Here is a 25,521-nt window from a genome sequence, read left to right on the forward strand (position 1 = left end):
TTAATACAGCATCAATTGATTTTGACGTTTAATCTCCAGCTTGTCCGTGCTCTCTTGTGCGTCACCTTCACTCCACATCTCAGCCTCCCTCTCTTTCACACACACACACACACACACACTCATACTCCATCTTTGGTCACCTTTTTTTAAAGGTTTTTTTTTTTCCCATCACAACAGATTCATGTCATATGTCACATGTCATGTGTTATAAAAAGCTGCTGTGCTGAACTATTTGCTATCTAATCCATAGTGTTGTTTGTGTCTTTCTGCTTTCATTTACCCAACTTTGGGTAGATGTTAATGTGCAAGTTTGTCATTGAGAAAGTATGCTTAAATTACCAGTACATACTCTATGGTACTGTGGCGCCATCTGCTGGAATGAGGTGAGAACACCAACGTCATCGAAGAAAATGAATAGCTAGGACAATGGTTCCCCTCTTTTGGAGATGGAATTATTTTCAGCCCCCCACAAAAACAAGATTAAAGAAAACATTTAATATGTTAAAATATGTCAAATAACATAGACATGTAGCATATTGGGATACAATTATTTCAGAGTGGATGCGGTTATACAGAACAAATGTAACAATACGATACAAATCTGTAAAGGAGAGCAGCGCACACGAACGTTCTCCTCTTTCAGTGTTTTGATTTGGTCCATTTCTACAAAAAAGCGGTATCGCAAAAAGGGATGGTCATAATAATTGATTCATTGGTTGTGTTTATATCTGGCAAAATTGCATGCAGTACTTGGCTGCAACCAGCAGAGGTGCTGTTGATTCAGCTTCCAAACAGCATCGGAATAGGATTTCAGAACTCTCATAGATTAATCAAATGACCATCCTTAATTGCAAAAACCTTTGTTAGGACTCCTATACCAGCTAAATCCCTGTACATCTCCACAGATACAGTATATATATATATATACAGTATATATTAATATACAGTCAGTGGGTTTCAATTGACATGAGGTTTATAGGCATTTTTTTATACAATGTAAGTGAAAGCTTGAATGTAAATTCATGAATACTTGCTTCAACTACAACATTCATTTATCTTGCCATACATAGATCTATAAGACCCAACAGAGAGTGCCATAATACACTCATTAAATAATTATATACACTTAAAAGCCCTGCCTCCAACACATGGATGTACTCTGTTGCTGAGCCACAACACTTTGGTGTTCAAAAGTTTCAAGTAATGCCAGGAATCCAAAGTATTCGCACATAACACAACTTTATCGCTACATAGCATGATGTATTTAACTTACAGTACCAGTGGTCATGCTGCATTAAGGGCTAGGGGAGGTATTTTAGAGTTAATACAGAATGGTGGTTCAGTTTCAAAAATAATGACTAAGTCTCTCATCATCTGTATAGTGCAAGACTGAGCTAACAGCTTGATCGGCAAGACGGGGCTGTTTTAATTGCCAATGGCCCAATGAATTCTGAAGCCTAACAAGAAATGCAAAGGTGACGTGGCCAGGAAAAAAGAAGTCAAGCAAGTATATGGTTGCAGTTTCTAGTTCAAATGTTGTCTGTGTGATGTAAATCATTGCTGCTGGAAGGGAAATTGGAATTTAAGTGGTTGGTGGGCCAAACTTTGGGTTTTGCTAACTTTGCTGCTTCAGTTTACATATTTCCACTGCTTCTTTATAATACAGCTTTAATATTACCACACAGAATTATGACTTGTTTTTTTTCATAATATTAGGATTTGATTCTCATTTATATTATAAATATAATACTCTCGCTAAATTCACATCATTTGATATCATTCATTCATTTTCTACCGCTTGTCCTCACGAGATTGCGGGGGTGCTGGAGCCTATCCCAGCTGTCTTCAGGCAAGGGGTGGGGTACACCCTGGACTGGTCGCCAGCCAATCACAGGGCACATATAGACAAACAACCATTCACACTCACATTCATACCTATGGACAATTTGGAGTCGGCAATTAAGCTAGCATGTTTTTGGAATGTGGGAGGAAACCGGAGTCCCCGGAGAAAACCCACACATGCACGGGGAGAACATGCAAACTCCACACAGAGATGGCCGAGGGTGGAATCGAACTTGGGTCTCCTTGCTGTGAGGCCTGCGCGCTAACCACTCCCCTGCTGCGCAGCCCTGATAACATTGTGATTTTGTTTAAAAAAGTTTTAATTTGTTAACTCTTTAAAGTTAAAGTTTTTAATTCATTCATGAAGACTTTCTTATAAAACTTGAAAAATTCTAATTTATTTTTGTACAATTACACCTATTTTTTCTCAAATATAATTTCCTCTTGGAATATTGTTATTTTAATCGCAGCAACAGTTACTGAAGCATCAAAGTAGTAAAAAGTAGTAACAAGTAAGTCCTTTCCACTGCACTGTTTGATTATTATAATTGTAAAAATTTTTCTTAGTCTGATTCGGGCACCATCTCGTCTTTACTTGCTGCTTTAATGTGCTACTAAACACCTGAACAGCTGTGTATTTTTGGTAATTACCATCATGTGCTCTGAAGAGTGCGGCATCTGTTCATGGTGTGTTTAAATCTTACATTTTACTTACTCATCTACTAAGAAGCAATCCTAAAAGCGGATGAGTCCTCCTGAGTTTTGCTGCAGTTGCTGGTACAATGTTAGTTTAATCCCCTGGTTTGCTGTGTGTTATTCCGTGCTGAGCTCTGGTTCAGGGTAATGTTTGAAGACTTTGTAGATCCATTGTGTGTAGAACGGCACGTTGATGAAGATGCCGGGTCTGTTGGCACGAGCGCAACCTCTGCCGTGGATGCTCACGCCAATAATAACCTTGAGCTCACCATCCTGACACACCAGAGGGCCACCATAATCTCTCTGCAGAGGAGGAAATATTGTATGTAACACTTGGGCACTTTGGAAATGGATGACATCATCAAGGTTAATTTTTTGCATTGAAAGAAAGCTAAATGTGTTTTTGTTGTTGCCTTAAAGGTAGCAATCATCCACGGTGTTGCAGGACAACTCTTAAAGAACACGCAAAAACCAAGGCTTAGGTTGCTGATGAAATGTAGTGCAACCCTCTCAAGCTTCTCTATTTTACTTCTAGCCCCACACTAAGCCCATAAATTCAAATAACATTTACTTAGGATTCAAGATCTTTGTCAGAAAAGCGTTGAACCCAGAGTGCAACATTCATCATTTCACACAAAGAAGAATTCAAAACTTGGATTTGGATCTGCAACAAGAGGAGCTTTGCATTTACCTCACACACGCCTTCGTTCCTCCTGCCTCCTGCACAGATTTTGGAGTTGGTGATATGCAGGCTTCCCCTGTGCAACTCTCTGCACTTTTCGTTGCTCACAATGGGCAGGCTGACTGCTTTTAGGATGCCCTCATGACCTGTACCTGCATGGCAAAGTTCATGGTAGTTTAATTACCTTAACATTTTTAGTGTAATCAAACGCATGCGCACCATGGCAAGCCACATCTCTCTCTGTTATGGTGGTAGACGGAGGCACAGTGCAATTCTAACACCATAAATGTATCCCCAACTCACAAACATGTCTCCAGTACTTGGAATGACATGTCCTCATTTTTACTGCGACTTTACGACCGTGAGTTCCATTCACGGACATATCAGAACATTTTTACGTGGCATCATTTACATGGGATCAACATTTTCAGATGTGGTATCTTTTATCTTGATTTAAACTGAGTTCATAAATTGAGTTCATTTGGAGCCATTAATACATACATATCATGTCCTGTAAAAATGGCCATATTTGACACAATTTCAAATGGTGATTAATCAAGATTAATTAATTAGAAAACTGTGTTTCGTTTGGTTCATGTTTTTAATAATTCGACAGCCCTAATTATTATATATAACATTAATTATTTAAGTAATTTATAAAAACTGCATTTTTTATTTTATTTAATTAAAGGTTAATTAATTAGAAAATTGTGTTTCATTTGGTTCATGTTTTTAATAATTTGACAGCCCTAATTATTATATATATATATAATATTATATATTATAATATTAATTATTTAAGTAATGTATTAAAACTGCATTTTTTATTTTATTTTAAATTGACTCAATTAATTAATGAAATACATGTACACAGAGTGACATTATGACTGGTAGAGAGACAAATGATAGCATTAACAGTGACAGAATGACTATATAATGTAACGATGAAGGACATAAACAGACAACCAAGTCATTGAACATTGAAGAATGCATGCTGTCAGAAGTAATAATCTTTTTTTCCACACTGTTATATGATTTTAAAAAGATAATTATATTAATTATCTGATTAATGGACATTTCAAGTATTCCAAACACATGCATGATTTAAAAGAGAGTATATAAAATACCTTTGGTCTCTCCCCATCCATACATTTTACACATGGTACCTTCCGAGATGGAACAACCATCTACAGGCAGCTGAATGGTATGGATGTTGTCTGCAGGGAGGGCAGGCCTGCACATACGTATTTGGTTTCCAAAATATGAATAATCATCACCGTGTATAATGAATTACATAGGATACATATTTGACATCCAGGTACTCACTTGGAAAGCCTTATTAGGGCCAAACTGGAACCTTCTGGGCCACATATCACCTGCGCGATGCTGACTTCCTGTCTTGTTGACCAATCAGACTCCTGAATATTAGATACTCCCAGCCACACTCGATACTCACTCAGGTCTGGAACACTGGAGACAAAGTGATACAGTTAGCTGGTAATATAAACTGTATACAGGAGATGGTAAAAAATCTGACAACAAGGTAAAGATGACATACCATGAGGAAAAGCACTGTCTGTCTGTGAGTACCCACTCCTCTCGTATGAGTGAACCCCCACACCAATGTATTGACCTGGAAAGGACACAAACAACAAAATGACATTGCACAGTATTGAGTAGCCGTCTATGTTAAAGTCACCAATTAATGCCTGTAATATTTACAGCAGCAGCACAGGATACTCCAGAATATTAATTATATAATCGAATAAGCTTTTGTGTGTTCTCAAAGGCAGCCAAGACCATCCTGTACGCCCCCAGTACTTCAGTAGTTGTGGAAAATGTGCCGAATATTAAACACACTGCTGTACCCTTTTTGTATGCTGACCATCCAGCTGCCGTCAGATACACTCACTGGACCTCCTCCAACGATCCTGGTTCTCTTATGAACAAAACAACCCACAGAGGACAGCTCACCTGGAAGAGCACAAAACACACACACACTTAAATTTCATTGGATTTGCTCTAAGTAATAATTCACTTGAAGTCAGACAAAAACATGCCTCATGACAATACAGAGAGGCATTCATTTATCTCCATTACGGGTCTGACCTGCGGATCATTTGTGGCCTGCAGCTAATTTTTTCACGGGCCCAAGCCGGTACAAACATAACCTTTACCCTTACGACATCCTAGGGACATTTTGTGATGTTCATTTATTTTCTATTTTCAAGCCATTTTGCTGTGTTGTATTCAGTTTTTTATTTAATCCAGTTCAATTTAAAAACCATTAAAAATGCTATTTTTTTAATCCTAAATATACAGTATATAATATAATGCAGTCCTTTGTTACAATACTAGTTTGGACTACTGGCTTTCAATTCTAAATTCATCCACCAGATGGAGTTACTTTTTCCCATTCAAAGCATGCAGGAAAATGTTTCCTGTTTCCTCCATGCTTGCCTTGCTACTGAAATTGTACTTTTGTTTCACTATAGTAAGTGTTGGATAATCTGCAAGTGTATCTTTCTGTAAGTATGTTTGTGTCAATGTACATACCCGCCCCCTCAACAAATATCATAAATATGTGATTTATACAATCAGGCTGAAGTAGTTTTAACAGACTTACTTGTTTAAAGTGGGGAAAATATGAATTCGCTATTATGTAATACATGAATCCCTCATTTGTCACAGTTGATTGATTCCAGACCTGATTGTGAAAAGCAAAGCTCTGCAAAGTAGGATTTCTTGAATATTTTTGAGTTAGTGCAAAGTTTACTTCTTTGAATGCATTTTCTGAATGCCTTATATTGGTATTTTTGTGGATTTAGCCATTTTAATGCTTGAAAAGAATTCATATATAGTTTAAGCAAAAAATACATACAGTTTTATTGCGTATGCTTTTTAAAATTAATAATCATGAAGCAGCAAGGAATTGTTCTACTTGTAATAACCATAACAACCATAACAAAATTAAAAAATCATCAAAGTAGATACAGTACCATTAATTGCAGTATTGCTCCTTTTCTATAGTGAGTTTTTTATAAATTAATTAACAAATGATGGATTTTTCGTGCTTGACAATAGTCTATTACTCGTCAAAACATATTGAAGTGCAAGAAGTATGCAGTATTCTGGTCATTAGGTGGCAGTAATGACGCAAAACATTATCTTACATTACATCATGTTAAAACAAAGTCAGCCGTGGCATGTCCAACATGATAGAGTAAGTTCTCCTCCCATTCGGTGTGGATGTAGTAATTTTTGGCTTCTTAACTTTAATAAATTCAAGTCTAACTGGTTAGCTCGCTAGTCTATTAGGTCACTAGCTTGCAGGCAACTCGGGTCCCTGCAGCGTAGGAGTTTCAATGTGGTGTAAACAATGAATAATAGGAGTGTAACGGTAAGTTTAGAGGTGTTATTCCATGTCTACAGGGCTCTAAACCTAAATTAAAAACCAAATTTAAAAAGTCAATAACTAGTTTTCTGTTCTCTAACTACGAAAATATTCCATTTATTAACGTTGAGTCCTATACTGCAAAAAATAATTTAATGTGGGCAGGTCTAGAACTAATTAACCGCTATAAAAGAGGGTCAACGGAAATTGTTTTTTTCCGATCATTAAATTTATTGACAGTTACTGTATGTATGCCCTTTTGCAGCTTATTTGTGCATTCAAGTCAACATCCCTCAGTGCTGGAGTGTGTATGTTTCCAACTGAGCTGTGAAGGGTTAAACTAACGATCCACTATGAAAATCATTGAACATAAAACATAACCAGTTATGTTAACAAGGTCATTAATTAAGGTAATTATTGAGTGCCTTTACAGATCCCATTAATGAAAAATGAAGTCCCTGAAGTCATATTTCACCACCACGACTGGTTCATCTTTCCAAGAAGGGGTTATGCCCACAAGTACAAAGTGTATAGGCACACAATGTAATCATAACGCTACCGCTTGCTCATAGGATGTTCCACATGGCAACACATAAAACGGATTAGTGCTTGTCTTGGATGCCATTAAATCCAAATCAACAGCAGGGCCATTTGTAAGCGAAGGCAGACTGATGAGCTGCCTGAGACACTCACCCACTGGAATGATGCTCTGGGAAGCATTACCTGCACAAAGGAGAGGAGACAAACGAGGGGGTCAGTCTTTATTAACGGATACAAATAAGAGAGAAAGACCCCACACCAGAGAGGAAAATTTACTGTGGGCCAAATGCCACAGACACCAGTGACCTTCAATTTGTCATGTCCCATTAGTCTGTAGTCACGAACAACTTACAGGACCATACTGCTAAAGTGGTACAATTGGGAGTACATCACTGTTTTCTGGAAGGAAAAAAGCCTCAAAAACCTCAACCGCATGTAGCTGAAGCATAATGGTTAGTCACTATTGTAGTGTACTTTACTTGCGGGTGACTCATTTTTACACTTGTGTGACAGTTCCAATGTAAATTTAAAACATTGATTCATGAAGTTTTAATGTTGGGCAAACAAGGCTGTTACGCCCCATAGTTTGTCGGATGCTATGTGTGTGTGTTTTTTTTTTCCTCTCCCCTCCCCCCTTCTGCTCTGCAGAGTGGTGACACACCTGGAAGGTGCATCCCAGGTGTGCCTGACTGCCAATCAAGTGGAGCTGGCATATATGAGGCAGACAGCAAGCAGTGCTCTCCTGGAAGCGTTGTTGTGTGGTAGACCAGGTGGCCGTGCTGTTTGCTGTGTGCGTGGCCATTTTGTGTCAGCTATTTTTGTTTCACTAGTTTCTTTTGCGTCCTGGTGTTGATGATTGCTTTTTGTTTCCATCCCCAGTTTTTGTGTGGAATGTTTTCTGTTGATCCTGGAATAAAATTCTTGATTTATATTGACCTGCTCGTGTGTTTACCTTTCACTTGACTGGTATTTTCCTTTTACACTTTTGTTAAGCCCTATTTTGCCGGAGACACCTTTGAGACTTAACAGAGATATCATAATTACATTTTTTTAAGGGGGACCTATTATGTTTTTTCTACTTTCTGACCTATAAATGTAGTTAGAATGTTGTATTCTCGTGTTAAACAATGCCGAAGTTTCAAACATTTGGAAGTGAGCCCTGAAAGTAGTTTGGGATGGCTTGAAAAGCTCTGATTCCAAACTGTAAAACTGCGTCTTTGTGATGGCACAGAAGAGGTACTACGTCCTTATGTGGTTCATAGTTAAGGAGCACTTTGGGTGTGTGACCAATCAGTACAGTGGGCATGCCCGCTTGTAGGCCATGGGTGAAATAAATTAAAACAGACCGTTTTGGCAGGAAGCACAAAACCAAGGAAAACGGCTGGAATAGGTGCAGATTCTGCAAAATCTAAAAAGTTTTCTGTGCGGGTTATTGCGTGTAGCTGCTCTATAGGAGACCACAACTCAATACAAAGGGTCAAAAAAATTGCATAATAGGTCCCCTTAAACATACAGTGGAACCTTCATTTTTTTGTTTCAATAAAAATTATTGCCGCATATACGTATGTCTCAATTATTGTATGGTAAAACAGTGCACCAAACAAACTAGTTCAGTGCAAAACAAAGTGGTGTCTCTTAAACAATGGATAGTGGTTATTTTAGAATTGGGACACCATAGACGGATTCCGACCAGGAACCCTAATAATATTTATTTTGTGTGTGTGTGTGGTTTATTTGTTCATAGAACTGACACACATTGATGAGGTGCTGAAGTGCAATGCATGTTTCTGAGTGTTTGAGGAATGTGTTTTTTTCTCAATTTTATACTATTAAAAATCTGTTTATTTGTATTTATTTTTCCATTATAAACAACAATTTAGTTTGAAAATCCGTAATATAAAAAAGGTAGCGGGAATAAACAATAAAATGCCAATAAACACCTCCTTGTAGGAGGTAATATGACTAAAACATACAATGAATAATTGTGTGTGTCTATGATGGTATTAAAGTATGCACTCACATGGTTTGACATGACAGTAGTCCCATCGTATAGCAGAATTGTTGGTGTAGCACCACGGTCCATGTTTGTCCTTATCAGGGTTTCTGCAGTAGTTCCTCTCTAGGCTTGAAACCACCAAGCCCCTCTCGCCACTATTAAACACACAATAATAAATCAACAGTCAACTCAAAAACACACCTAATATGTAAGACAGATTTCCTGGTGATTGAACTTCCAGTATAAGTTGAACGCATCCATGTAGATATAATCTGGACAGTGGAAGTACACAGCTGTGTAGGCCATCTCTCCTTTGAGAGGAGAAAAGGTCTGCAGAGGAATTACTCACTCAGACCATATAAACACCCACCTATTCTCTAAACACATGATTCTACATCACACTCAAGTCCTACAATGAGGAGATGTGAGGTAGCAAATCACAGCGGTTCACGCTCGTGTTTGTTGTATTTCAAGCAGCCGAGCTTAACAGCCAATTCTCTTGCTGACTCCCTAACCCTGACCCTCGACCTCTCCGGGCGGGAACCAAGCGGTGCAGCTGATTGGCTTTGAAGTGCTCCTACAACGAAAGGGTTTTAGGTCAGAGGTGAGGAGTGAAGTGGACCCCCCCCCCCCCCCCCCGCCCCTCAGGTCAAGTTATCACCGGGGGTCATTCTTGCTGAGTTAGGTCATCTGCAGGGGATATGCTTTGTGGGCCCTTTGGAGTTCCAAAGAGTGTATAGGTGTTTCTCAGTGATTCACTGACATTGGGACCCCCTCGGAAACAAGATGCTGCAGCTCGAGGGGCTATCCCAAATATTTGAATTAAACATTTGTGAGGTCACTGATGCCGGACCTGAAAGAGAACCTGGCTCATCATTTCTTCTTCAATATTGTTGTCCATGTACTGTAGTATGTATCTCGTTGATGCAAATAAAGAAATTACATTGCGTAATAGTAAAACAATCATTTAAAATAATATAAAATGATACCAAAATCATAATATAAACAATATAAAAGTTGTACTGATATATATATATATATTTTCCACCTATAAATAACTACATTATAATATCGATTTCAAGTGAAACCTGAGTTTTGTTGAACAAATGCAGAGAAACAGTAGACAGTGTAAACATGGACTTAATGTAAACATGAACTTGTTTAGAGCATCCTGTGCAACAAAAGAAATTGTCAAATTCCAAACTTTTTAGCCAAGAGACAAGGCTCTCTAGGTGCTACAGTTTTGGTTAGCGAGTTACATCAAATAGGCTCATGAAGTACCGTTTTGGTTTATTTTAAATGATTACAAAAAATATATATTGCTTTACTAGCTAATAATTATTATGATTATTATTATTAATAATACTAGCTTTAGGTCTTTAGTGGCTTTACAGATGTTATTTATGTATACGTTTTGGCCTCAATAGTGACCCTTGGGGCACGCCACATGATATACATCTAAACATGCAGATACATATTCTCGCTTCTCATATTGCTTCCTGTTTGCTAGGTAGCGTTTTACCCATTTTGAGACTAACCCTCTGATTCAATACCTTTCTAGTTTAATTAAGATAGTGTGATTAATTGTATCAATTGCTGCAACTGAACACTCTGTATGAAATATAGCGTTGGTAATTTCCTCCGTTGTTTCAGTTAGTTCCATGGAAGTATAAATATTAGCTGTGTATTTACTGTCTGTGAATAATTTGTTCTTATTTTTGAATTTATCTAAACCTGTTGTTGAATAGTTTTTTGATGATTTTTGAGAATACTGGTCATAAGGAAACTGGTTGGTTATGAGTGAATTGATGTTTGCCTACATTTTTGAAAATTGGTACTACTTTAGATTTTAATGTCTGTGTGTGACAGCAGACTCTATGACCAGAGGTCATGACATTTTTAGAATATTAGCGGGACAGTCACTATTCTAAATATATTTTTAGTGGGATTACCTGTTACTGTGTTCCCTCCAGGGAGCACAGGGCAGGTTTGATCTCGTCCTCGACTGCTCTCCTTGGTATTTTTCTCCAAAGCCTTCGTAGCAATCTGAATTTACGAAAAATAAAGTATGACATTATTAGTGTGTCTTTCAACCACCATTTACAAATATTAAGATTAATTTAGTGATATAGCAGATTTTGCTGGATTGTGCAGGTTTCCATAATGAACAAGGATTGTATATGCATTAACAATAACACAACGAATATTCATTATTTGTAATTATAGAAAACCTTAAACTCCTCTCTTCAGAAACTGCTTGTATTTTCATAAGGTCCCTTTGGAAATTGGTAGTTTTGCTAGCATTTATAGCCTTGCATCGTTAATTCAAAAATGTCTTGCTCGATTGAGAATTCCATGCCGCAACAATGCTTCCAGCCCATCAGTCACCGTCCAGTGAGACCTGACAATCTTGCGCTGCTGTCAGACTTTGTTTGTGTTAGGCGTGGTGGTGAGGCCTTCCCACAGTCCTATAGGGCCACATTTCTCCACAGGGACTGCAGGGGAAAATATTGGTACAGGCTACGTTGTGTGGTTTGGACCCTACTATATGTACTCTTATTCTACCCAATCAAGGATAAAATACTGTACTTGTCTTTATTCCTGCTTTGGTATTTCCAGTGGTAAAAAAAAATCTCTCACCAGGCTTGTTTTGGGAGCCACACTGGGGGATGTTGGTGCAAAACATTGTGCGGACTCTTGGGTCTGTCGTGAAGCACCATGGGAATTGTTGGCCATCTGGATTCCGACAGTAGTTTTCCCCCAGATCCCTGGAAAGCGCAGAAACAAGACATATTGTGCAGTATATGTACAGACATTAGCGAATGAGCGAGTTGGGTGGGTGGAGGACTCACTTGCAAGTGTATGCCTGTGGGATGAACGAGTGGTTATGGGGATACTGAGAGTCCCAGCGTTGGCAGGTGAGCCCAGTGGGGGTCATGTCCACCATCCCCCTGTAAGCTTCTCCATTACCCTGGTAGCACTCGCTTGTTTCCACCACCGTTCTTTTGGGAGGTGTGTCTGTGAAAGCAAAGCAAAACATGATGTAAGTGGAAATAACAAAGGCAGAATATTTAATCAAGGTAGTCAAACGTGAGTCAACGCTTTAAATCATAAATTATATATTATACACACGTTTAAAGTTTGGGGGTATTTTGTTCTTTTTTTTTTCTCTTGAACCCCACGGCTGACACAGTGATGCAGCTAATTTATGGTAATGTTTTAATCTTACGACATCTTTTATAGTTGAAAAGAGTCATCGTGCGCTTCATGCACACACCCTCATCATTGGAAACACACAAACAAATATGATGCAGCTTTCAAGTCAATTTGCCTGTCAAAGAAGGAAACAAGGCTGCTGTACATAATCTTGGCATCAATTAATCGATGGTGAGATGTTGGAAATGGAACTGGGAAAGCTGAAGCAAAGCAAAGAGGCTTAGGAACTATTGCCCAAGTCTGCCAGTGGATCTTGACATTGTGAAGCAGTGTTCACGATCCACACTCCTGCACGATGAAGAAGACAACTCAACATTAAGGGCTAATTTGCCTTTAGACAAAAGTGACACACGAACAAAAAAGAGAGACTGACAAAGTGTGTGACGAAGAAAATTATGAAGGTGTTCAATTCTGACACTGAAGAAGACAATTTTAGTGGGGATGAGGACGGCGATAAATGATTTTTCTGGTACGCTACGATTTAACTGGCGGTACTACATACACTGTTGAACTACGCCGTTTTACACTAAACTATTCAGCATTGTTTAACTGCAGACATTACATTCACTGTTTGGGCTAACTAAAAGTTCAATCTTTCTGTGTAACATCTTTCTGTGCACTAAATAGGAAATACTATTACAAAATTCTAGGTGATTCAAATGTTTATGTATTTTTTTTAATTTTTCAAACATTTTTTTGTATAATAAATTAAATTAAAGCACAGAAAAAAATCTCAATTTAAATCGTATGTTTCTATAGAAAACCACCCTCCAAATGAAGCATAAAACCAAAGAGATATACATCAAAAAAGCAATTTGGCTGACTAATTCTACTGCAATTTGCAGAAAAAAAACAATGATATGGATAAAACGCCTTATCTGACTGAAGCGGAGATGGTGAGATAAGACAAGACCGTGAGAATTTAAGAGAAGAGAACGTTCCCAGGGCGCGACAAAGCGTGAAGACGGATTATAAAATGACTAAAATAATTCATAACTTGGGCCCACCCCTCTGTTTTTCTCCTTGGACTGCTATTTGAGCAGATCTGTAAATTATTCTGCAATGGCCCACACATGTTAAAGTAGAGTTTAAACACAGCATGACTCAGACACATTTGCTTATCCTTGATGTAGTCATAGTTCTTAAAATTAGCTAGTCTAGTGACATTTAATACAAGCATTGTAGTAACAATTTTGCCTTTCCAAACAAAATAATTTGGATTGAGACTGTCAGAGCGGTATTAATTTAGTAATCGGTTTTGATTGTGGTTTGTAGTTGTGTAGAACTGCAGTGCATCGTAGTGGTCATAAAAAATGATATATTTATGTAGCTAAAACACACATATGCTTTAAATATGTGCTTTCCAGTAACTTTCACTGCTATTCATGTCTGTCATTGTCTTGTTTTACCATAAAAAGACTGATGATGGTGCTCACAACACAAACCAAACACTGTTTTTGGTTTTTGATAGAAAATGGATGAATGGATGGATATATCTAAAAATATATTTATTGGAGAGCACACAAAAGTGCAGGCATTAACAAAAGAACACTTTGTCTCACACTCTTATTCTCCAGTCACTGCCTTGTTTTCATTAAGACTCACTGGGTCGTAAACTCTGTCTGTTCCCAACAAACCTCCATATCAGAGAGAAAAGGGGGCAGATCATTTTAGAGAAAACAGGGGTGGGGGACACAGTGAATCACGGGGTCCACATGGAAGAGTGCCATCCTAGTAAACATGGTGCCAAGCAGGCTGATGATCACAGCATGAAAACAGACCAAGAGCCTGATCATCAAGCATCTTGTTTCAGTTTTATGTATTTAAACATCACAGGGATTTCTCGCTGATTATAGGTCCATTTTACAACATGTTACATCTAGTCTCATCAACACCTATCTTTTGTGTGTCACTCAGACTTCTTTTTAATGCCTGGAGGTGTAATGTAAACAATCTGTGTGTATGTGCAGCATGTTAAAGTCGTAACCAAGCCCTCGACAATTTGACCACCTCACGTAATAGCTGGTGTAGAACAATAAACATCAAGCCTGTGGCGCAGGGGAGTAAAAACATTGCGGCTATTATTGAAGACATAACATGAGAGCCAAGTGTGTGTGTGTGTGTGGATCTGTCTGTGTATTTCAGAGCATGCAACAACTCGATAGACTAGTTGTAGAGGTGACTAGGTGAGTAACGTTTAAAAACATGAAGTAAATGTTTAGACATTGCAAGTACTTCATCCTCAAAACCATGACTTAATATTTTGGTAGAAAAACGCTTGTAAGGCAGAGAGTTCTGATGTTTGTCGCAGTTGATCACCAAGGTTGCACACAATGAGGATGGATTTTAGTCAAGTCCTCTTTAAAGATAGTATCCAAACCCTGAAGGTTTCAAGGCTGTCGCTTGGCAACTCAAATTTTCAGTTCCCTCAACAGATTTTCAGTCTTTCAAGTTTAGATCTTAAGTTACTTCTTCTAATTTACTTCTTCCTGAGCCTTGGCTGTATGTTTTGGGTCACTGTTATACGGAGGACCTGTCCATGTCCCCAGCTTCAGTGTTCAGGACAGGAGGTTTTCATCCAAGATGGCATGGGCCTGTTCTTTGGCTGTGCAGTGTTTTGTTGATATTGTGGTTCCTTTTTCTCTGTTAACACATTATTCATGCCTCAGACACCAAATAATGACTCCCCCCACTGTATCTCTGCATAACATGCATGATCAATGCATTGCAACAACACACACAACAAAATAAACGCATGCGTGCCTTACCACAAACTTTGATGTTACAGTACTCCCAGATTGTTTTAGGGTCTGTGGTAAAGCACCACGGTCTGTGGCGTCCATCTGGATTCCTGCAGTAGTTATCATCAAGGCCCTTGTCAGGATACCTAATGTAAAACATGCATTACATCACTTCACTTGATATAAAACAATCATGTATGTAACAATATGTAATGCCTCTCTATCTTCAGTATCCACTTGTCTAGGTATCCAGTCTATTGTGATTGACTGAAAAATATGAACTCATTAGTTGGTATCATACTTTCAGCTGCCGTCAGGTTGAGTTCCAAATAAAACCTTTGATTGTATATCTTCAGTATCTCCTCCTCATCCTCCTAAAATATATAATCATGGGTCACTTTCTCTGTTTCCATAAAGTTGGCTGTTGGCTCATTTGCATACTAACAGTGATCGGATGTTTGGGATTGGATGAGGGAAGCGGAAGAAGGGGCGTCAATGCATCCAGCCACAGAGATGAGCAATGAGTGGAGTGGTCCATTTTCACTTTGAAAATGTTGATTTGCGGGGGGGCAAGCCATTTATTAAGGGGGAGTTGGATATGTCACTGCAGGGTTTAGGTTGCATTGCATTGGGGTTTATGAGGCTTTCAGAACATTGTCATTTTACTTAATTCAAGTGTTTTTCACCAGTCAATTTTTTTTGTTCCGGTTTCCTCCCACATTCTAAAAACATGTTAGGTTAATTGGCGACTCCAAATTGTCCATAGGTATGAATGTGAGTGTGAATGGTTGTTTGTCTATATGTGCCCTGTGATTGGCTGGCGACCAGTCCAGGGTGTACAGTGCCTTTCACCCGAAGACAGCTGGGATAGGCTCCAGCACCCCCCATGACCCTTGTGAGGATAAGCTTAAGAATGGCAAATTGGGTATTTTTGTCACAACAAAAATTCTCTAACAGTTTCTTTTCAGTCTCATCAGATCATTCCTTTTCTGTCCTTATTTTAATACTGCATTTTTGCTGTTTATTAGTGAATAAAAACATGTTGCTTGAATGTAGCACCCGTATCTGCTTTTGCATGCCCCCACACACCACAGAAAAACAGCCTGACATAAATAAAGATACGCAATTGAACACGGGGAGTAAAATGTTCCACCTCCCTAAAAAGCTGAAGCAAGAGGCCTTCAGGAATCTGAGCACGGCTTACAAAGAATTTAGGGCAATTAGTCCAAATGAAGCCTTTTCCCAGCTAAAACACACAGGGAGCACGACAGGGAGATGTGCTGCAAGTACACTGGCTGACTGTAAATGATTTAGTGCAATCACTTGACATGAGTTTCAACCATGAGGTCTTAACCCTCTGTGTGTGTTCATGGGCTAATGTGATCAAATTGGTGCAAGTGTGCTTGTTACCTTTCAGGGTGGTACAGGTGCTTGTGTGGCTCGTCCAGGTCCCAACGTTGGCATTCCTTTCCACTCTCTGTGTGGTCCATGGGTCCTCTGTAATCCTCACCATTACAATGCATACATTCCACTTCATAACAATAACACACACACATACACACAGAGAGAGAACAAACACCTTTAAATAAGAAAATTAAGTTTAGATGGACTTGCAGCTAGAAAAACAATTTGGTAATAGAAACAGAAAAAGAAACTGTGTAATGTATGACTAAATGCAGGATATAAGCAGACTAAGCAGTACAAGTAATGAAAACGTAATTAAACAGCACAGCAAATCCAACCAACTGTATAGTAGGGTACTACCTTCTTGGTGACATAATATTTTTTAATAAAACAACTCTCTTTTCCTTTATTTCTTGACTTTATACGGACATGATGCATAGAAGCTTTTATTAAGTGACAGACCAATGAATGTGCTTTCATGTGCATAAAATCTCATTTGTTGCATGGTGAACCCTACACACCACCGTCAACTGTCAACAACAATGAAAAGTGCAGATTAAAAGCAGATGTCCATGACGCCGCACATTTTACACACCAATCTACATGCATACGCAAGCCAAGTGTGTGTGTGTGTGTGTGTGTGTGTGTGTGTGCATGTTTCTTATTAGAGGCAGCTAATAGCTGGAGTCATTTTCTTCTGATTATTGCTTTTCTATCAATACAGAAAGGTCATTTACAGTGATGTATCAAACTACCTCTGGAATGCTGAGCGTGTCTAATTACCAGTGGCCTGATCGAGCTGCTGTCATTCTGAGAAGACGGCAAGAATTCTTGTGGGATTATCAAGAACCTCCTTCAAGGAGACATCAGCTCTTGACAGCAATACTGTATGATATAACATAGAGGCTGATACAATGGTGGGAAAGTATGTTCACGCTCATCACCACCACCATATAAATGTCACTTTATTCATCCAGAGACATTACTCAAAAATGTTTAGCTTTATTTGTGCTATATATATAATTGCATGAAACAATGCTATAATTTGTTGTCTTTTTTTGCAGGAACACATGCATAGGCTGAAAAACATAAAAAAAGAAAAACACTTTAAAACTGCTGAAATCTAAAAGGGTGTACTCATTTTTGTGTGTGTACTCAAACTGTACGGTGTGTATATCCTACCTTGGGAACACTGTGGTATAGCACACTCCTGGTGTCTCAGGTGTGCCCGTGGGTCGGTAGTGAAGCACCATGGTCCAACGGTGGAATTATCAGGGTTACGACAGTAGTTCTCCCTGAGGTCCTTCTTCCTGAAGCGCTTGGACATGAATCTATCAGGAGCAGAGCAGTAGTTACATAAACAAGCACATGTGCAAGAACCATCTGCAAACTGTTTGCAGCCAGTATGTGGATATAAAAAAAACACTCAAGGCCACACTTAGCTTTGTCTTATCAGCATAGGTGTGAGTAATATATTGCAATAATGTACTCAATGATCATAGGACGGTATCATTTTAAAAGAAAATTCCAGAAAAATATATAGCTTTCCATGAGCCTAGAGCAGGATAAAATGTAAACACATTGATGATGGTGACTCATATATTCTCCAACAGGAGCACACATGGCTAAGGCCTCCAGAGATAGATCCTTCGCCGAACAGTGCTTTCTTCAGCATGATGACGGAAAGATAATCTCTTAACCATTGGCTTAACCCTTTCTGGGCTGCACAAAAAATATATATATTTCAATTTCATATTAATATACCAGTAAAAAGTAATTATTCTTTGGTGAAATAAGACTAAATAAGATGATTCCTTACAGTGATGTGTGCAGGTCCAGTTTTAAGTTATGTTAAGATAAGAAATGTTAGGCTGCGTTTATACATGTGGTTTGGTACTGGACCGAAAATGTAAAAAAGGCACTTTTTTGTGTACTTTGATGCAGCTCGCTTAACTTTCTCACAAGTATTTTTGTCATGGGATCAAAAACTTTGCATTAAAGAACATGTATAAAGTAAAGATATGATTCGGCAGCTTTTTTGACTAATTGCATAGCTTTATATTATGTATATTGTATGTTATGTATAACTAAAATGCCATCTGTACATAAGCTAGTTTTACAGTGAATTGCAGTAAGATTTATCACACACACAGCACTTTTTGCTGTTGTTTTAACACTGATCTACGTATGTAGCATTGACATTTGAGCCCAAGTGAACCACACCAGAGTTCACTTGCAAGCGGACGAAGATCCATCTCTTCAGCAGTGTTCAGATGTTTGCATTCACACTTCACCACACAAACCGTACTTGTGACGCAAATGCACCAGAGTTCATTTTAACCAAACCAAACACACCCTAAGTCAATGTCATGTACTGTGATGGGTGTGTGAGACAGAGGAAGCATCAAGCATACAAAGCATGGAATCTAAATGGGCTTATGGGCAGGGTACCGCTCTCTTTGTTTGGTCTGCTGTCGTCCTCGTCCTCCACAGAACTATCAAAGTCTGTAATGGCATTGAGTGGATGGAGATGAAAATGGAAAGAAGGAAGCGGTGTGAGGTTGCCAGATAATAAAGGTCTCTACAGAGAAGTTAAACGTGTCTGGAATAAAGGTTGCCTGATGGTTATTAATATGGAACACTCACTCCTTCGGTAGCCAACACACTGCAGGCTTTATGAATACAATGAAATACTGCTGCATGTGCTGCATCCATTGTTGAAAACAGGGACTACTATTGTCTTACATGTAAGAAGGAGGCCTATTCATTTGAAATAACTGACACAATATGGTGGTGGGTGAATTATTGCCGGCCAGGGAATCATTTAATCATCTCCATTATGTGTGTGTGTGTGGTTTATTTGTTAATAGAACATACACAGAACAACAAAGAACTCAATATGAATTGAATTAACGCATTCAACCTGCACTTCCAAGGCGTTCAAGCGCATTGCACATTTCTGAGTGTCACACAACCCATGGTTTTTCATCACTGAGTTGGATTTGATTTCATATAGTGCTTTTCAAGGAACCCAAAACGCTTCACTGTGAAGTGAACGCATTATTCATTCACTCTGGGGGTGGTAAGCAACATCTGTATCCGCAGCTTCTCTGGGGTAAACTGACCGAAAAATGGCAGCCAATTCATGCCTGCGGCCTCCCCAACTACCAGCAAATATCGCAGTCTGGGCAACACTGGAGGCTAGGTAGGTGAAGTGTCTTGCCCAGAGACACAACATTACAACAGAATCGAACTGGCAAACGTCCGGTTCCTGAATGACCTGCTCTACTTGCATATAATAATACATTGTAATATACAGTATAAGCAAGAATGCTATCGATTTTAATGGGTAATTCAATGCAAGCTGACCAAGATAATCAAGATCAAAGCTAAAATTGGTACAATAATCATCACAACTGTCTAGAACTGTCAAACTTCAAATGTTCATGTCTATGTCCAAACAAGAACATTATTGACTGTGAAGCAATTTCTATCGGACATATGATGAAGGAGGCAGCTGAGGTCAAAGGTCTACGTGAATGATGCACATATTAATGGAACACACATCCTTCTAGTGCAGGGATGGGCAAACTACTTTATATACAGTAGTTTGGTATTTGTGAGGGGTGATCTAAAATGAGAGGCTAAAGCTAACGTGCATTTAAAAATATTTTTTTACTTACTTACACGTTAAAATACTTTAATATGCTGTCTAAAACCAGCGTGAAAAAAATGTGAATGTTCTCCTTAAAGTGTAGTGTTATATTGTTTTACAAAGTCACAGCTTACCATGGTGTAAAACATGTAGTTTGTTTCACCGTTTCTCTCATTTCACTGAGCTGCAGCTGAATGAGCGCAACAGGCATATCACTGGTGTGTGTGTTTCTGTGTAAAAGTACTCAGGCAGGTTGCAGCAATGAAACACAGCAATAAAGAGATCCTACCTCAGAGCAGAGGTAGGATCTCAGATCTCACAGCAGCAAAAAAAAAGTTGGGCACACAGTCAGGAGAGTTGAAAGACCTGAGTTTGAATCTCCGCTTGGAGTTTGCATGTTCTCCCTGTGCATGCATGTGTTTTCTCCTGGTACTCCCAAATTCCAAAAACATGACTCTAAATGGTGAATGGTTGTTTGTCTATATGTGCCCTGTGATTGGCTGGTGAACAGTCCAGGATGTACCCCGCCTCTTGCCCAAAGTCAGCTGGGATAGGCTCCAGCATACCCCCACGACCCTGGTGCGTAAAAGCGTCATAGAAAATGGATGGATGGAAATATAGTCTAGACCCCTGACAATGTTTTTCACCTCAATGTGGCCCTTGAGTAAAAAGTTTTCCCACCCCAGTTCTGGTGTCTCATGTGTGCTTTTTTTATCATGTCAGGTGTTTCCCTTCAAGCCAAACAACTGACACTTGAAATGGACGATGAGGCTAAATGCAGGCAGAGAACATTACAGACTGTCCTGAAGATTCACAACGATTACTTTCACAGGCCAATGGAGAAACAATAGTTCACTGCTTGCAAGAGCAAAATCTTCTTAATTGGCTCATTTTATTTTTACAGGCAGTTATTTAGAATCAGGCAGCATGCATGCTTTTGAAAAATGTGCCTTATCTGGGAATTTAACTGGGGGATGTACCTTGAGCTTCACTAGAAGCTGTTCGATGTTATCTTAATCCCGTTCAAACAAACACACATACACACACAGAGAGAGAGCCTTCAGCAAAAAAAAAATAATGTGTGCAACAAAGTCAGTTTTGATGAAGCACTGCAACCCGGGAACTATAAAGTGTACACACACATGCACGCCTGCAGCTACTGACTAATTGTATAACGAACAGGCCAAAACAAACACTATTTTTTTTACATTGTTATGATGAATTATGTGGTTCTTACTTGTGTTCATGAGGAATATTGGAAGCCCAGGCCTGACACTGGATCCCAGTGACTGTCACCGACCGTCTCCCCCTGTAGCTCTGACCTGTACCTACGATACACTCACGTATGTAATCTGAAAGAAAAAGTAAGCATAACTACAGTGGAAAATTCAAAAGTAGTCATCATCACACATGAAAACAAGATCATTAACGCTCAGTGAACAGCTAAGAAATCTACAACACAATTGTGTTTTCGTTTTATTCGTACTACTACAAAAAAATGATGCCAGACGAAATGTGAGATGATAATCATCGGAGTCTGTGGTTGGAAATTACTGCATATAATATGAACAACTAACAGTCTAAGTCATATAACATATATAATAGTTAATAAATCATGCGATTTTGTGGTTGAATACAGCTTATTATTCAAATAATATACATATTTAAGCAAATTGTATGTATTTTTTGCCTAAATCAATCATGAAATGACCAAATAAAATAAAATATAAATATAAGGCATTAAGAAGATGATTGAAATTGTGAAAATAGTTTTTGACATTGGCCAGTAAGTGGTTTATTTTCTCTGCTTAGACAGTGGTGTGAAAATGTGCTTGCCCCCTTCCCGATTTCTTTCTTTTTATTTTTTGCATGTTTGCCACTCTTACAGGTTTCAGATCATCAAACAAATATGTACTTATATACGTATTAGTCAACGACAACACAACTAACCTAACTGGAATACGTTATTTTGTTTTATTCCACAGTGTTTAATTTATCTGCTTGTATGTTTAATGTATTGCTTCCAGAATAAATAAAGTTTTTACAGTTTGACTGGAACACATTGTCATTTTATATTGTTTGCTATGAGGGAAATGGTTTGGATGTCAAACTTGAAAGTCAACAAGCATTGTGATAAACTTTGGCAGTTCCAATGTATTGTCTTGGCCGATGTTTGATAATGCTTATTTCTGTTTCTGTTCATAATAATCTGCATTGTGTTTTAATGCAGAGTGTTGCACATGTTGCATGTGCATTCAGGGCGGGAGAGTTTTCCATGGTTTACAAAAACGTTTCTTAATAACAGAAAATGAAGCATAATGTGCTGCGACACAATAAACACGACATTGGTCCTTGCCCTTCCTTGTTTACTTTTCAGGGGACAACATCTGAAGAATGCTAAAGTACCTCCAGGCTATTGTTCAGCAAACTGGTAATATATGGCAGAAATACAGTATGCATTATATTTCATACATTTATTAAAAAATAGTCACCTTTCTTTTGATAAAGCTGGAAATTCAAGTCGTTTTGCAATTGGGCGACTGGTGAGTTCCGGTCAAAAGACAACCACTGGCATTTCCTGTTTTGGTGATCATAGAGGAACGCTCTAGACACAAGAAATGAGGCAGTTAAAAAAAGAAAAGTGAAACTTGTAGGATTTTAAATAGTACTTGCATTCCACTCAATTATCACCAATGTTGCCTGCAAAGACACCTGAAACTGTGCTATCCACTCTTTGTAAGTACTGTACATATCATTGGCAATATTACCTGCAGGTGAATGGGAGTTTTTTGTTGCGGCTGCAGGTTCGAGCACACTTGGCAATGGTGATCTTCCTGCTTTTGGTTAGGTGGGATGGGGTTAGGGGCGTGACCACCAGACGCACGCCATCGGTCTTCTGGTAGTCCTGCAGGGCATTTCTTCTGCCCTCTGATGTGATGGATGGACACATCATTAGGTTCTACATCGCAAGAGAGCTTCTACTATTAATGTTTTGTTCAGAGGTATTGATTTTAACATTATTATTGTGGATGTAGATGTTTCTAATACTCCTGCTTACTTCCGGTCATGACTATATGTTTGTGTGAGCTAACTCGTCTCCCGACGAGTGAAAATTTGTCCATATATGCACCCCCACTGTGTTGCTAGTGTTGTTATTTTTCTGACAAATACACATTTTAGTGGCGGTGTTATTCAACTGAGCGCTGTTAGACCCAATCAGTCATAACTCAATTTCTCACATAGCTCAATGTGCTCTACAAAACACTGTAATGCTAGGATCTCAAGCCAAATCAACACCTAAGTTCGCACACGCCTTCCGTGGCCTGACAAGCATTTCAGTCAAATTTGTGCAAGATAGGTTAAAAAAAATATGGCTGCCATTCAACAGAACATCTTTGCTTGGGCATGGGAACGAGTTGGCAACTAATTCCCCATAAATCATTGACCATTTATCCAATGATAATAAAACTTAGAGGATATTTATATTGCAAGTATTCCAAAGTATTTAAGGCTCAACCAATATAGTGCGGCATAACTACCACTTATCCATCGTGTATCCATACTTTTCACGTGACTGTATGAAACCTCACAGTATGATACATATCGGTAGAGGTGTACCTAATGATATGTCCAATGAGTGGCATTTTTTATATTCATCAGGTCATGTTGTGAAAAACAGAATTCAATATGAGGCTACATTGAACCCCATGCAAGGATTTCCGCTCCAATATTATAACAAATACTACTTGATTGAGTAGGAACCATCATTGGCGACTTAGTGGTCACAATTGACTATAACAACTAAACCCATATGTCAGTAATAATTTGTTATTATGTATCAATTTATTAAAACTGCTATATGTCATTAGATATGACATATGTAAGAGTGAAATTAGAGAGGCAATACTACAAAACATTTACAATTGTTTTATTATTGATTTATGTCACTAGTAATTAATTTCCAAACTTCGTTATTGCAAGATTACTGCAATAATATAACATTACTGTTTAGCCTGTTTGTATGTCATATGAACACATAAGGTTTTATAATGCTGTGCAAAATTTGTCTATAAGGTTTAAATTTTAAAAGAAATCTACCAAGTGTAATTAAGGGTGACATGTCACCACTTGGTAAGTTATATTATTCTTTTTGTTATTATTTTTTTAAATGTTATGAGTGCAGTATTGGGTAGAAGACACACAGCATGTATCTTTCTCTGGTGACAGGTGGCTATAATGACTCACTGCAGTTATTACTAACTTATAAGACCTAATAAGGTGCTTGCCAGATATTACTGCAACCAAGACTCTCTCTCAATCACACACACACACATATACAGGAAGAGGATGACGCATACAAGTCCTTGTAAATGACATAAAGCAGTCATAAACCAGTTGCTGATTGTGCATGTGGGTGAGTGTTGCGTTGGGTCACAATTTGGGTTAAGCCCACTCAAACGCCGTTCAAGTGTGACTCCACATGCCGTGAGTGCACAACAAACGTTATGTGCAGTCCGATTCCGATATGTTCCTACTTGATCATAGAATAAACTTGCACAGGCTACTTTGTGACTAGGTATGCACTAATGCGATGCAGTCTACAAGGGCGTTTGCGCACGATGACTACAGCGTCAATTCAGATTAAACAACATCCCAACTATATAATGAGAAGTGAATTATCACACTATTACAACATGTGTATGTCCTCTAAACTACAGCATGGTGTGGACATATTACGCCATATTACTATACGCATCAACAGTGTGCGTCATAGCGCGGTGCCAAAAGCGACCCAAACTGCTGAATCCAACTTACCTGAACAGGACAGGATGAAGAGTGTCAACAGCTTGTAAATCCACATCATAACAGATGTATTGTTTTAAGACGAAGAGTGCTGTCCAAAAGAAGAGTCTGACTCTGACAGAGAGATGTTGCTTCCACCACTGAGCTGAGGATGCGTCTCCTTCCACGACTTCCTCGCCTCGCTTACTCCACTCCTCCTCGTCCTCCCTCCTCCCGTGTGTCAGTGACTTCTCTTGCCCACAGCCCACCCCATATTACGTTTTTGTTTCAGTCGTCTCCATTGCTCCACATACAATGACAAAACAAACCCACTGACATATTTGTGTACACTTTTGAATCATACACTACTAATAATTTAACTATAAGTTCACCTCCCCCTACCTTCTGCCTATAATAAAGCTCTTTAGTTATGTACTTTTGGAGGTCAACGGCTGTTCACAATGGGATGAAGATTGCTATGACTCTGCAGTGTCATTTACCAGCCAGGCAGGAATCAATCAGATATTGGCTCTTTTCCAAGACATGAAAGTCAAAGTCAGTGCAACAAAAACA

The 25,521-nt window shown here is 38.7% G+C and overlaps 1 protein-coding gene across 1 annotated transcript; it reads right to left on the reverse strand.

The window, feature by feature from the left end:
- Positions 1-475: 475 nt before the first annotated feature.
- Positions 476-25,198, reverse strand: hgfb (hepatocyte growth factor b). The gene is made up of 18 exons (XM_058076007.2): positions 24,982-25,198; positions 22,935-23,094; positions 22,659-22,771; positions 21,404-21,518; positions 17,694-17,842; positions 16,518-16,638; positions 15,135-15,253; positions 12,003-12,168; positions 11,791-11,918; positions 11,103-11,196; positions 9,175-9,305; positions 7,308-7,337; positions 5,089-5,194; positions 4,779-4,853; positions 4,547-4,690; positions 4,348-4,454; positions 3,230-3,372; positions 476-2,841 (listed from the first exon to the last, which is right to left on the reverse strand). Exons 1-18 carry the CDS (start codon positions 25,028-25,030, stop codon positions 2,656-2,658), a joined length of 2,136 nt encoding a protein of 711 aa, XP_057931990.2. The 5' UTR covers positions 25,031-25,198; the 3' UTR covers positions 476-2,655.
- Positions 25,199-25,521: the final 323 nt, after the last annotated feature.

The sequence above is a fragment of the Doryrhamphus excisus genome, linkage group LG1, assembly GCF_037039965.1.
Source record: "Doryrhamphus excisus strain RoL-2023G ecotype Guam linkage group LG1, RoL_Dexc_Guam_v1.1, whole genome shotgun sequence".
In the NCBI taxonomy this organism is placed as follows: Eukaryota; Metazoa; Chordata; class Actinopteri; order Syngnathiformes; family Syngnathidae; genus Doryrhamphus; species Doryrhamphus excisus.